This window comes from Tamandua tetradactyla, chromosome 17 (assembly GCF_023851605.1).
Source record: "Tamandua tetradactyla isolate mTamTet1 chromosome 17, mTamTet1.pri, whole genome shotgun sequence".
Classification (NCBI taxonomy): Eukaryota; Metazoa; Chordata; class Mammalia; order Pilosa; family Myrmecophagidae; genus Tamandua; species Tamandua tetradactyla.
In genome coordinates this window covers 15,617,087-15,630,950 of record NC_135343.1, presented here as the reverse complement: position 1 = coordinate 15,630,950, position 13,864 = coordinate 15,617,087, and the positions used below count along the sequence as shown (strand labels likewise).

The window sequence follows — 13,864 nt, the reverse complement described above, 5'->3', positions numbered from 1 at the left end:
CTGTAGAGGGTGAAAGTTTTACTTCTTCCATGTCAGTTTGAATGCTTTTTATTTCTTTTTCTTGCCTACTTGTTCTGGCTGGAATGTTGAATACCGTTGGTGACAGAGAGGGCATTCCTGTCTTGTTCCAGATATTAGAGGGAAAGCCTTAAGTTTCCCTTTTAAGTACAATGTTAGCTGTGGATTTTTCATATGTACCTTTTATCATGTTGAGGAGGTTTCTTTCTGTTCCTCTCATTTGAAGTGTTTTTCTCAAGAAAGAATGCTGGATTTTGTCAAATACCTTTTCCATGTTAATCGGTATGATCATGTTTTTCCCCTTCAATTTGTTATTTGTTAATGTATCATATTAATTGACTTTCTTGTGTTGAACCACCCTGGCATACCTGGAATAAAACCTAGTTGATCATGATGTATAACTGTTTTAATGTGCTATTGGATTCGATTTGCAAGTATTTTGTTGAGGATTTTTGCATCTGTATTGATTAGAGAGATTGGTCTGTAATTTTTTTTCTTATGGCGTCTTTATCTGGCTTTGGTGTTAGGTTGATATTGGCCTCATAGAATGAGTTAGGTAGTGTTCCCTCCTCTACAATTATTTAGAAGAGTTTTATCAGGATTCATATTAATTCTTTGTGGAATGATTAGAAGAAGGCACCTGTGAAGCCTTCTTGCCTGGGCTTTCTTTGTAGGGAGGTTTTTGATGACTGATTCTCTTGTAATTGGCTTGTTGAAGTCTTCTGTTTCCTCTAGAGTCACTGTAGGTTGTTTGTGTGTTTCTAGGAAATTCTCTATTTCACCTAAGTTGTCTAATTTGTTGACATATGGTTGTTCCTAGTGTCTTATGATCGTTTTTTATTTATCTGGGATCAGTAGTAATGTCCGCCCTCTCATTTCTGATTTTGTTCGTCGTCTTTCTTTTTTCTTTGTCTGTCTTGCTAAGGGCTTGTCAATTTTATTGATTGTCTCACATTGAGAAAAATGTGGTTTTGTTGATTCTCTCTCTTGTTTTTTTTTTCTCAATTTCATTTATTTCTGCTCTAATCTTTGTTATTTCTTTCCTATAAATTTCCTTCTCAGCCCTCACTGACTTGCTGTATCCCGTAAGATTTGATATGTGGTGTTCTTGTTATATTCATCTCAGTATTTTTTATTTCTCTTGCAATTTCTTGTTTTGATTCACTAATTGTTTAAGAGTGTGTTGTTTAGCCTTCATATTTTTGTGAGTTTTCCAGTTCTCTGTTATTGATTTCTAGCTTGATTTCATTATGATCAGAGTAAGTGTTTTATATAATTTCAGTCTTTTAAAATTTATTAAGACCTGTTTTGTGACCCAGTTGTGACCCAACATGTGGTCTGTCCTGGAGAATGACATAAACACTTGAGCAGAATGTATATCCTGCTGTTTTGTGGTGTAATGTTCTAGATACACATGTTAGGTCTAGTGCATTTAACATATTATTCAAATTTTCTGTTTCCTTATTAGTCCTCTGTCTGAGTGTCCTATCTGTTGGAGAGAGTGGTGTTTGACATCTGTTAAACTTTTCAGTTTTGCAGTTGTTTGCTTCATATATTTTTGGGGCACCCTCGTTAGGTAGGTACATAAATATTTGTGATTGTTATTTCTTCTTGATGGATTTCCCTTTTTATTAATATATAATTTCCTTTTGTGTCATAACATTTTTGCATTTAAACTCTATTTTGTTATATATTAGTATAGCTACTCCAGCTCTTTTTTTTTTTATTATTATTACTGTTTTCCTGGAATATCTTTTTCCAGCCTTTCACTTTGAACTTATTTATATCCTTGGACTAAGATGAGTCTTTTGTTATAGCCAGCATCTAGATGGATAATTTTTTTCTTTTTTTATCAATTCTGCCATTCTATGTCTTTTGATTGAAGAGTTTATGCCATTGACATTCAATGTTATAACTAAATGCAGTACTTCAACCATTTTATCCTTTGGCTTTTGTATGTCATATTTTTTCTCTCTTTTTACCCTTTTAGTTACTCTTTCTGTTAATCTACATTTCTACACTCTCCTCAAAGCCTCTCTGTCCTATCTATTCAGCCTGTAGAATTCCCTTTACATTTCTTATTGGGTAGGTCCCTAGTTAATGAACTCTCTCAACTTCTGTTTATCTGTGAATATTTTAAACTCTTCCTCATTTGTGAAGGATATAGAATCCTTGGCTAACAATTTTTTTCTTTCAAAAATCTTAAATATATCATACCACTGTCCTCTCACCTCCGTGGTTTCTGTTGAGAAATCAGCATTTAGTCTTACTGAGCATCCTTTGTATGTGATGGATCACTTTTCTCTTCCTGCTTTCAGAAATCTCTTTATCTTTGGCAGTTGATAGTCTGATTAATATGTGTCTCAGAGTAGATCTATTTGGATTTATTCTGTTTGGAATATGTTGCACTTCTTGGATGTGTTTATTTTTTCCATAAGAGCTGGGAAGTTTCAGTCTCTGTTTCATCAAATATTCTTTCTGCCCTTCTTCCCTTCTCTTCTCCTTCTGAGACACCTGTGACATTTTCTGTTTTTGTGCTTTGTATTGTCATTCAATTCCCTGAGACCCTGCTCAATTTTTTCCATTCTTTATTCTGTCTCTTCTTTTGTCTATATGATTTCAGATATCTTATCTTCTAGCTCTCTAGTATGCCTCTAGTGTATTTTTTTAGTGCACTATAATACGCTGATGTTTTCTAGTGTATTTTAGAGTCTCTTCTGTTGTGTCTTTCGTTCCCTTAAGTTCTGTTATTTTTCTTTGTATGCTTCAAATTCTTCGTTATGCTCATCTAGTGTCTTCTTAATATCTTTTGTCTCTTTAGCCATGTTTGTCTTCATATCCTTTAATTAGTTTAGGACTTTTATTGAACATCTTTGATTAGTTGTTCCTGTTACTCTGCATCTACTCTGCCTTTTTAAATTTGTTCCTTTGATTGGTCTATATCTTTTCTGTTTCTTAGTATGGCTTATAATTTTATCCTGATGATCAGATTATACTGAAGGTTGGTTTCTCTTGTCTAGGATTTTGTTGTTGGTTGGGTTGGTGTTAAGGCTCTTCCGTGAAACTTGGTTCATCAGTATTTCCCAGCCAAAACCAGTCCAGGGACCCATGCTGGGGGCACAGACTAGTTCCACGAGGCCCTGAAGAAGAGGGTTAGGAAAGATGCCAAAAAGCCTTTATTTCAGCTTCCCAAAGGTACACTTTCCTGGCTTGCCCCAGCAGATGGTGCTCTTCACAACCTATTTCCCACATCCCTAAAATGGTAGGGCATTATTTTTAGCCCTCTGGTGATTCTGCCTCTGACATAGTTGGGATCGATGGTGTGAGTGGCACCTGACCAGACTAATGCAGCAGGACCCAGTGGTTTAAATTCATTGACTACTAGGTGGCTCAGTGCTGGACCATATTCTCCTCTGTTCTTGGAGAGAAAGGCTTCTGTGACCCTTAAAGTCTGCAGCAGCCTGCTAGGCAGAGACTAGGCTTACACAAAGCTGCTTCCTTGCAGGTGGGAGATGGGTATCAAGAACCTCTGTCATGTGAATTTTTCAGTTTTTTGCCATAGTTTATCAGTCTGTTAATATTGCTCTTCCATGAATGCTATGCTGGAGTTCCGAAAAGTTGTTTCGGATGGTTTCTGTCTGTCCATTAGCTGTTTTGGGGAGAGGGGTAAGCCCTGCGACTCCCTATTCCACTGTTTTCCCTGAAGTCACTTTTTTAATGGCTTAGTTTGGATATATTGTAATTAAAAAAAATTATTCCCTTAGATTTTTTAAACTTAGATTGTTTCTAGTGTTTGACACTACCACAGGAAAAAATACTTCAATAAAAGTTGTGTACATATATTTTTGTGTGTTGTTTTTTTCCTTAATGGATAAACCTAAAAATAGAGATTGCCATGTCAAAAGGTACATATATTCTTTATTTTAGTAAGTACTTGCCATAACACTTTCCAAAAGAAGTTTCTTAGTAACCAACAATTCACAGTGTTAATAACACCATAAGAGTACCTATTTCCCTGGACATTATAGGTTACTGGACATTATAGTACTTTTTAATTTTGGCCCAGTTATTGTATGAGAAATGGTATCTCAAGTTATGATTTGCATCTCCCTAACTCTTATGCAAGGTTAGAACATATTTTGTGTGCTTATTGACCATTTCAGTTCTCTCTCCTGTGAAACACCTTTTTAAATGCCTGTTTTCCATTTGGTCACATGCTTTTTCTTATCAATTTGTAAGATATATTTGTGTATAAGGATATTAATATTCTGCCATGTGTTATATATTGAGTGTGAACTTTTTAAGTTAAAAAAAAAAAGGACAGTGTGCATGGGTTGTTCAGTGGTACAATGCTTGCCTTCCATGCAGGAGACCTGGGTTCAATTTCTGGGCCATGCATAACCACCCCTCCCGGCCCCCAAAATAAAGACAAACCAAAAAACCTTGGTGTAGAGAAATAAGAGAGGGATGTAAGGACAGTATCCTGGGGGTCACTGGAAGGAATCAGTGAAGAAAAGGAAAGGGCTTACCTAAAGAAAAACAATATTGTGAAAACTAGTAAACTAGTAAAACTTCAAAGCTAAGGGAGTTGTAATTAGTGTTGAAAGCTACAGAGGTGTAGGAGAGATAGACATGTAAAGAAAAGAGGGTATTTATTTTGAAATACTTATAAAATTACAGGAGGTTACAAACGTAGCGCACAAAGGGCCCATATACCCTTCCCCCAATGGCTACAACTTACGTAACTACAGTACGTTATGCGAACCAGTTGCAGGTTGTATAATTCTGTCATTTTATCACGTGTAGATTCATGTAATCACCACTGCAATGAAGATACAGAACTATTCCACCACCACAAATGTCTTCCTCATGATATCCCTTTATAATCATATCCATCCCTGTCCCCCCAACATCCCTAATACATGGCAACCACTCATTTGTTCTCCATCTCTATAATTTTGTCATCTTGTGAATGTTATATAAATGGACTCATGTAGTATGTGATCTTTTGAGATTGCCTTTTATTCACTCAGCACAATGCCCTGAAATCCATCCACATTGTCATCTCTTGTGTATTTTGTTCCCTATGTTTTTAAAGTAAAGATAAACACCCTGTTAACTCGCTATATCAAAACTCAGTCTATCCAAAACTGCACAACCCTGAGTTTAAAAAAGCCTATGAGTTTTTGTGCATTGTAACCATATTAAAGCATACACTTAGTTTTCTTAAATTATTTGAGTTATGCATACTTGATTATCAGTCTTAAGCTACAGTTTAGAAACAGTACCAGACTAGTATTCATTGGTTACCCTGTTTTGTAAATAGTAAGTTTTGGGTCAGCTGTTCTTTTTCCTTTCCTTTTGAAATAATTTAAAATTTACTAAAAAACAAAACAAAAAACAGTGGGACATGACTCCCAGGGGTGTGGATCTTCCTAGCAATGTGGGACAGAAATCCTAGAATGAGTTGGGACTCAGCATCAAGGGATTGAGAAAATCTCAACCAAAACAGGCAAGAATGAAATGAGGCAAAATAGTGTCAATGCCTGAGAGATTCCAAACATAGTAGAGAGATTATCCTGGGGGTTATTCTTATGCATTATATAGATATCACCCTTTTGGTTAAGGTGTAATGGAGAGGCTGAAGGGAACTGCCTGAAAATGTAGAGCTGTGTTCCAGTAGCCATGTTTCTTGAAGATGATTGTATAATGATACAGCTTTCTCAGTGTGACCGTGTGATTGTGAAAGCCTTGTGTCTGATGCCCCTTTTATCTACCTTATGGACAAATGAGTAAACATAAGGATTAAAAATAAATAAATAGGAGGAGGAACAAATGTTAGATTTAGTAGATTGAAATGCTGGTGATCGATGAGAGGGAGTGGTGGGGGGAAAAACAAGAATTGTACAGAGAATTCCTTTTACCCTATTAACCATACTTATTAGTTTTAGCAACATTGTTGCTATTTATTCCCTTCCTCCATCTGTCCATGTATCTATCTATGTATGCTTGTTTGATGGATATAAATATCTAAACTGCATACACACACAAATATACATACACATATACACAGATCTATAGAATTTATTTTTTATGAACCATTTGAGCTTAACTAGTATATATCATACTATCATACATATCATCATATGTAATTCCAAAGAATAAGGATATTCTTATATACAACCACAGTATAGTTCACCGAATTCAGGAAATTTAACATTGATGGGAGTATTTTTATCTGATATAGTCTAAATTCCAATTATACCAATTATGTCTTTGTAAGCATTTTAACCCCCTTCCTGTACAAAATTCAGTTCAGGGGTGAACATTAATAGTCATTTCTCTTTAATTTTCTTTAATGTCTACAAGAGTTCTTTAGCCTTTGTCTTTTATGACATTAACATTTATTGAATACAGGCTAGTTATTTTATACAATGTTTCTCATGATAGTTCCCCATGATTAGCTTCAGCTTGTGTATCCCCAGCTGGCATACCACACAAATGGCATTCTTCTTGCAGACTTACATTTAAAGGCACACTCTCCATTAGCATCTCAATAGTGATGTTAAGTTTGATCACCCTGTCAAGGTGTTATTTGATTTCTCCATTCTATAGTTTATAGTTTCTGTTTTTCCCCTTACAAGTAGTAAGCAGTCTTTGGGCACACACTTTGAAACTGTGCAAATAGTTTCTTTATCCAGTGTGGACATCTAGATTTATGGGTGACTCTTGATAGTTGTTGCCCAAACCAGTCTTTGTTTTGAAGGTTCAAAATGGGTGATGGTCAACCTTACTAAATTATCTCATCCTGAAAATTCAGCTTTATTTTGGAAACATTAATTTTTTTTAATGCTTTGATCTGTACACATAATGTAATATAATTGCTGGTGCGTTTTTTAAGTGTTTTTTAAACCTGGTTTCTTTTTTTTTTTTTGTATGTGTGTTTGTTAATCCTCTGCTGCCCTCTGCAGGTCTATGGATATAAATCTTTGGAGCAAAGTAAGTTTCCCTAATGTTGCAAATCATAAGGTGATGATGGTGCTATATAAAAAGCCATTAAGAGCAAAGTTTATAATAAATTTGCACATTTATGGTGTACTATTTTAAGTTAATGAATTGTATACTTGTGTGTGTCTGTATATGAACAATATGCAGACCAACTTTAAACTGCAGATTTTTTCAGAAATTTACTAATTTTGTGCAGGAAGTACAGCTATCCTTATGCTGAATTACAAGAAAGATTTGCGTCTTAATAAAATCAAAATGTACATTATCACTGTGATCCAAATTTCATTCAGTTCTAATTTTACTATGGCTTCCAGTCATACTGTATTATCAATTCTGTTTTATGGCTGGGACATTTATATTTAGAAATAATTTTTTAAACAGAAAGATTTTCATTGGTTTATTCACTAAATGTGTCTTCAAAATTTGATTTTTAAATGTGGCTGTCTTACGGCTAATGTACAGCTACAACTTCTGGTAAAATTTATTGTCTGTTGGTTAAAAACAGCTTGTAGGTGATTGTTGTGTTTTTAACTTGCTATTAAATACAGCATGATTTTCATGATAAAGTGAGATATGGCTAATTTTGTCTAATTTTCCATAATAATAAATAAATAATAGAAATAACCACAATTGTAAGCTGTTAACACTTCTAATAGGTGCCAGGCATTGTTTCAAGAACTGATTAGCTTAGTTGTAAAATACGCAGAAGTAGATCCGAATTAATCCATGTTGCATTGAAAAACAACCATACTGCTCTTATTATTTTCAGCATGAGGATATATAGTCAAATAGTGTGTTCAAAAGTAACTTGGAAACATAGAATTTTTTTTTCTTCCCCTTCAGTGTGTTTGTATTATCATTTGAAATACCCTAGATTTTTTTTGTATACCATTTTAAGGTTTTTCCATCTTCCTAGTGAATATTATCTATAATCCATCTCTCTATCCTTGAGGATATATAAAACATTAATGTGGTTCCAAAAGTCAGAACTACAGGTTGTATAATCATTTTTATCATAAAATATATATTTGGATTTTTGTAAATTAAAATTTTACTATTAGACTTAATGTTGAAAAATAAGTCTGTATACCTCTTCTTTAAAATGATGCATAAACAAATGTGTAGAGGTTTTCTTAGTGACATTTCATAAGACATAGCAGTTTTTCTTCAATATTGAATTTGTTTTGTTTTTGTTTTAAAAGGCAAACCTATTATTTAAAAACAAAACAATTTCCTTGGCGGGTGGGGGTGATATTGAATTACTGTGATAAAGAATAATACCATACTGGGGAGAGGCTTTGTTATTTCAAGAATTCAATTTCAGATTGTATTTGTTCTTGTTTGTTTTTCTTGCTGCAATGCACGAATTTTCTATCTTACCAGATAACAGAAGTGTTGTACAAGGATGGACGTTATTGTCAGGAGCCTTCAGGAACAGGTAGTGTTTCAATTTCGATGATTGTAACTTATCCACAAATCCATTCTTTTGTGTAATGATGGGCTAGAAGGATTATAGCAGTAAACAGTTTCATTTTGAAAGTGAAATTTGAAAACATTTGGTTATAAATCTTTATGTTGATACTGACAACATCTTGTGGTCTATTAGATGTTTGGTTTTATTATATATATTTTTAATTAGAGAAGTTGTAGGTTTACGGAAAAATCATGTATAAAATACAGAGTTCCCATATACCTCTTTATTCTTAATACCTTGCATTAATGTGGTACATTTGTTACAATCTATGAGGGAGTGTGTTTATAATTGTACTATTAACTGCAACCCCTGGTTTACATTGAGGTTCACTGTGTTGTACAGGCCTGTGGTTTTGCTTTTTTTTTTTTTAAGTGTTATTCTAGTAAAAGAGATTTCCCCTTTTATCTATGTTCAAATATATAATACAATGCTGTTAATTATATTCACCAATATTGTAAATGCTACCGTTACCACCATCTATTACCAAAAAACTCTTCTGTCAACCAAATAGAAACTATGTACAAGCTAAGCACTGGGTTATAAATCTTTATGTTGATAACCGCAATATTTTGTGATCCATGAGATGTTTGGTTTTATTTTAGTGTTTTTTTTTTTAAATATATACATAGAGCTGTGAGGCTTTTTCTTTTCAGATATTGAAGAAATACTCATATACCTATGGATATAGACTTTAAAAATCAGTCATTTTTAGTGTTTTATGATTTTAATGTTTTCCAGTATGTATTTTTAAACATAGAAGTTGTAAAGAGGTTTTATGGGATTTTCCCACTTAAATATGATTTATTATCCATAATATAATATTTTGGTATTTAATTATCATTTTTCTTAGAATCTAGAATATATGGTTTTCTGCAAGGAAGAATCCTTCTTGGAAGTTCAAATTTCCTATCCTAAGTATTAATTCAGGACCCTATACATTTTATACTTGAATGCATAGGAAAATTGTTACAAAGCATCATTATTAATCTTCATTTTTCATTGGCTAATAGGCAGCTCTCCACATATATTCTTATTAAAATTACTTTACTTTCTATTCTCAACATTCAACAGTCCTTTCTAATTTTATATGTTTTTCTAAATATTGTTCACAGAAAAATTAGTCTAGAAATGTGTACAAGACATTATTCATTCTTATTACTTGTGATTTGGACAGGAAAGGAGTAAGGCCTTGGGCAGGACCAGTCCTGTCACAAGTGGTGGAAAAAAAAAAGATTGAAGTAAGATTCAGTACTGAAAAGCTGTCACTTGGCCTGAAAATAATTAATATTCCTTTCACTCACCAGTTAGATATGTGCTCCCAAACCACATAATCTCTATGCCTCAGTGATCATTGTTGCCATTTCAGAGCCTCTCATCAGGGTGACATCTCACACCAAAATGATTTCTTATAAATTAATCTTGATAGCATGACAGTCTCAGTAATTTTAGTGGAATGCTTTCTCTTGTTTTTTTCCGCAGAAACTGTTGGCTATTTTCTTTATAACTTGATTGACAGCATGAGTGACTTAGAGGTACAGGCCAAGGAGGAGCATTTGAGACAATACTTCCATCAGCTGAAGCATATGGTACCATTTCATTTTTTGCTATATAATGCCTGTCCTGCCTGACATGTATCTATTAGATTTGAAATTGCTGCTTTTAAGTACAACCAGACCACTTCTCAATGACATGCAAGAGTTGGAGATGTAAATTATGCCTGAGATAATTTTTGTTAGACAAATATCAGTTTAGTTGTCTAAAACTCATGGTTGTTTTCCCCTCTTCCATTCATACAGAATGTTAAAATTCCTGAAAATATCTACAGAGGCATTCGTAATCTCCTGGATAGCTATCATGTTCCTGAATTGATTAAGGTGTGTGAAATAACTTAAAAATTGCTTAATTTATAATTAAAAACTTGTTAAAATTTTATTTAAATATGATGCTTTTGGTAAAAATAAACCAAACAGGTATTTAATAACCATTAAAACAAGGCTTTTTATTGATTGTTGAAAAATGCTATTTATATATTAAAGCATACATTTAAACCATTATAATGGTTTATAAAGCATGAACAGAATTTCTGGAAAATTTTGGAAAAATAGAAAAATTGCCATGAGTTCTAGAGTGTCTTTCTGTCATTTGGTATTATATTTTCCTGTATGTTTCCTAATTCTGTGCTAATTTAAATCCCAATTTTAGGATGTTAATATTTTGGTTGACAAAGAGAAGATAGACTCTCAAAAAGTAAGTAGGTTTTTTAGTAGATTCTGCATACTATTACAACCAACTGCAGTTGATGAAAATCCTAGAACACATCTTTATAAAACCTAACATTTTTATCAACTTGAATCATCTTGTGTACACCATCAGATGTATTGATAAGCATTCTTGATAGCTTTTATGGCATTTATGAAAGCGAGGAAGGTCATTTTAAAGAGAAGAATGACAAAGTGCATTTTCTGTTCGTAGTAAATTTCTTTTCTTTTTTTTTTTTCCCGTTTCTATAGATTTTGCCTATATATACATCATCTGATTTAGAGGCTATGCTTGAAAAACTAAAAGCTGAAGATCAACCTATAGGAGATATCCTGAAGCAATTCATAGTAACACTTTGTTCAGAACAGGTGACATTTGTTTAGATATGTAAAATATTTCTGTTACAGTTTTTAAAAATTCTTTATAGATAAGCAATAACCAGATATGGTATTTGTGATTTTTACCATTGATTATTATAAGTTATGCCTGTGAAGTATGCAATTAAATGAAAGGTTAACTAATTTCTGCTACACCTTGAATGGCATGTTTTCGGGTTGCTCTAGTTTGTTTATGATAATCTGCAAAGTGAATGATAGTAGCAGCCATGATAGGTTTATCATACATGCCAAATGTCCTTTCAAGCCATGGCTCCGGTCTCTTATATCTAGATTGTCAAGCAATTGATACATGCAGTAGTGATTTGCAAGTCAAATATTACTAGGTTGTTAATGCAGGGATTGAAATTCCATTTTCCTGCTGGAAAAAAGCTCTTTCTGAGATAAAGGGTCTCTTGCCTTTTTTCAGCAGGCGTCCAGCTGTACTTTGTGTTCATTTTAGTGTGTGTCTGCAATTTGTGGGATATCACTAGACTTTTTTTTTTTTTTTCCCCAGTTTCTGGTTCAGTATGATTTGGTCATATGCCTGTGGTTTTAGAAAAAATATGTGACTGACTTTAAGATTATAACACAGTGTAACACTGAATTCTAAAATATATCTTCACATTACTTGGCAATTAAAGCAGGCTGTGCGGAACATTGAAATGATATATATTTCAGCATATGGAGATTGGACTGAGCAGAGACTAACTTGGTGAATATTTAAACTGGGAGTCTTTGTAAAAATATAATATACAAAGCTAACATCAATATGGCATAAATATGGCCTATTTTGCATTACTAGTAACAAATATTTTATTAAGCACTACATATATGTCTGAATTATTTGTTTTTGATGAGGTGAATAAAGATACTGAGAAACAAAATCAAGTTGAGAACATGAGACCTTTTTTTTAAGTACTATGAATTTTTATTAAACTTTGAACATTAAAACTAGAAATTTGACATTTTTATGTTTATTTTCATTCATTTCTTCCCCTTTTTTTCTTTTTTTCTTCATTTTAGAATATGCAGAAAGCCCTTGAAGTAAAAGCAAAATATGAATCAGACATGGTTCCTGGTGGCTATGCAGCTTTAATAAATTTGTGCTGTCGACATGATAATGCAGAAGATGCATTGAACCTGAAACAAGAATTGTGAGTAACCTGGCATTGAAACAAGTCAGAGAGATTTATACTGATGTATATAGTCTTTGCTGGATCAAGTAGATTGAATATTTGTCTTACATAATGTAATTAAAAAAATTTTGTTGTCAGTGTTTTCAAATTTTCATAGAATGAGGTTCTTTGATTAATTACGGTTTGTTTTTAGGAGGTTATCTTTAAGTATGATGAAAAAAAATTCCAGTCTTTAAAACCAAAGTCTCCTTCCCTCCACACACACTAGTTATATAACTGCCTATTAAGACTGTGTTGATGACTTCTATAAGACTTAATTAATTCCCTTCTACATTGTAGTATAAACAAAATTCTGTCCATTTCTCAGGTATCTTTGTTTCCCATCCTGATAGATTTATCAATTTAAAGTACGTCTTTTGATATTTGAACATTCATGATGAAGTTAAAATCATCTGAAGCCAAGGAGCTTCTTCATTAGTATTGTTTGCAGATAGAGTGGTACTATATATATATGTATAATATTAGGTTTTTACTTCTTTCATCACTTTGAATATAATTACACATGAATTTATGTATGGCTTCAATAATAAATCTCAACAAAAGTGTAGGGCCCAATGCTAATAACAGTTCAAACCTTCTATGAGTTTGTGAAAAGTAGTAAAGTGAATATTGCACTATTTTTCACAATTCTGTTAAATCAACTTTTAACATAATATAAATGTGACTTTAATTTTAGTGACCGTTTAGATTCATCTCCTGTCCTTGACACCAGCAAGTATGTAGGCCTCGTAAAAGTATTGGGAAAGCATGGCAGGCTCCAAGGTAAGCCTTAGCATATTGAGGAAATATGAGATGGAAGTATCTTGCCACTGAAATAACATGTGAATTGGTATTTATGGTATATCATGTCCTGCAAAGTGCTTGAATACTTTGCATACGAATTTGCATGTGAATCCAACCAGAGCTGCATGGACAGTGTAGGCCATTAGTTTTAATGGCTTGGCAAGCTTGTCATTTACATTTGCACAGCTCAATGCTTTTTGCATTTCTGCAGCTAGTTTTTATTAGCATTGCTGTTTGGATTGAGTTTGAAGATCATGATTTATGGCACAATTTGCTTATGTGCCTGGACTAATGGCTTTGTTTTTGCTTAAGAAGGTCTGAAGGCTAAACATAAAGTCTATAAACATAACCTTACATATAAAAATCTGAATTTTGCAGTAGTCCTTGTCTTTTAATAACTAGCCAAATATATAGTTAAGTTTAAGTTTTTAGTAAGTTAGATCTTCTTGGAAGAATCATAGCTGATTATGTTTAATTTTCTCTGATAATGCTAAGCCTAATATTAATTATGCTTGATAATAAATTTTTACTGTTTGCTTGTTTCTAATTTGGGTTCATTTTGAAACTTCTATTTTAGCCCTCACCTCTTCTCTCTATTCTTAAAGAAGACTATTTAATTTTATTATAATGTAAACTGTATGGGGAGACTGTTTGATTTGAATATTGATTTTTTTTTCCTGAAAAGCCTTTCTGATATAGAAAGCTATAAGGAATAGCCTGCCTTTTTTTTATAAGTGATTTTTTAAAAC

General features: G+C 33.0%; 1 protein-coding gene across 1 annotated transcript in view; it reads left to right on the top strand.

The window, feature by feature from the left end:
• LRPPRC (leucine rich pentatricopeptide repeat containing) overlaps nt 1-13,864 on the top strand; it is a 127,444-nt gene that overhangs the window by 41,289 nt on the left and 72,291 nt on the right. Inside the window, exons 15-22 of the mRNA XM_077134115.1 lie at nt 6,990-7,017; nt 8,410-8,464; nt 9,980-10,086; nt 10,297-10,374; nt 10,703-10,747; nt 11,011-11,127; nt 12,160-12,290; nt 13,009-13,094. Coding sequence (XP_076990230.1) covers nt 6,990-7,017; nt 8,410-8,464; nt 9,980-10,086; nt 10,297-10,374; nt 10,703-10,747; nt 11,011-11,127; nt 12,160-12,290; nt 13,009-13,094 — 647 coding nt within the window. The remainder of the gene's footprint in view (nt 1-6,989; nt 7,018-8,409; nt 8,465-9,979; nt 10,087-10,296; nt 10,375-10,702; nt 10,748-11,010; nt 11,128-12,159; nt 12,291-13,008; nt 13,095-13,864) is intronic.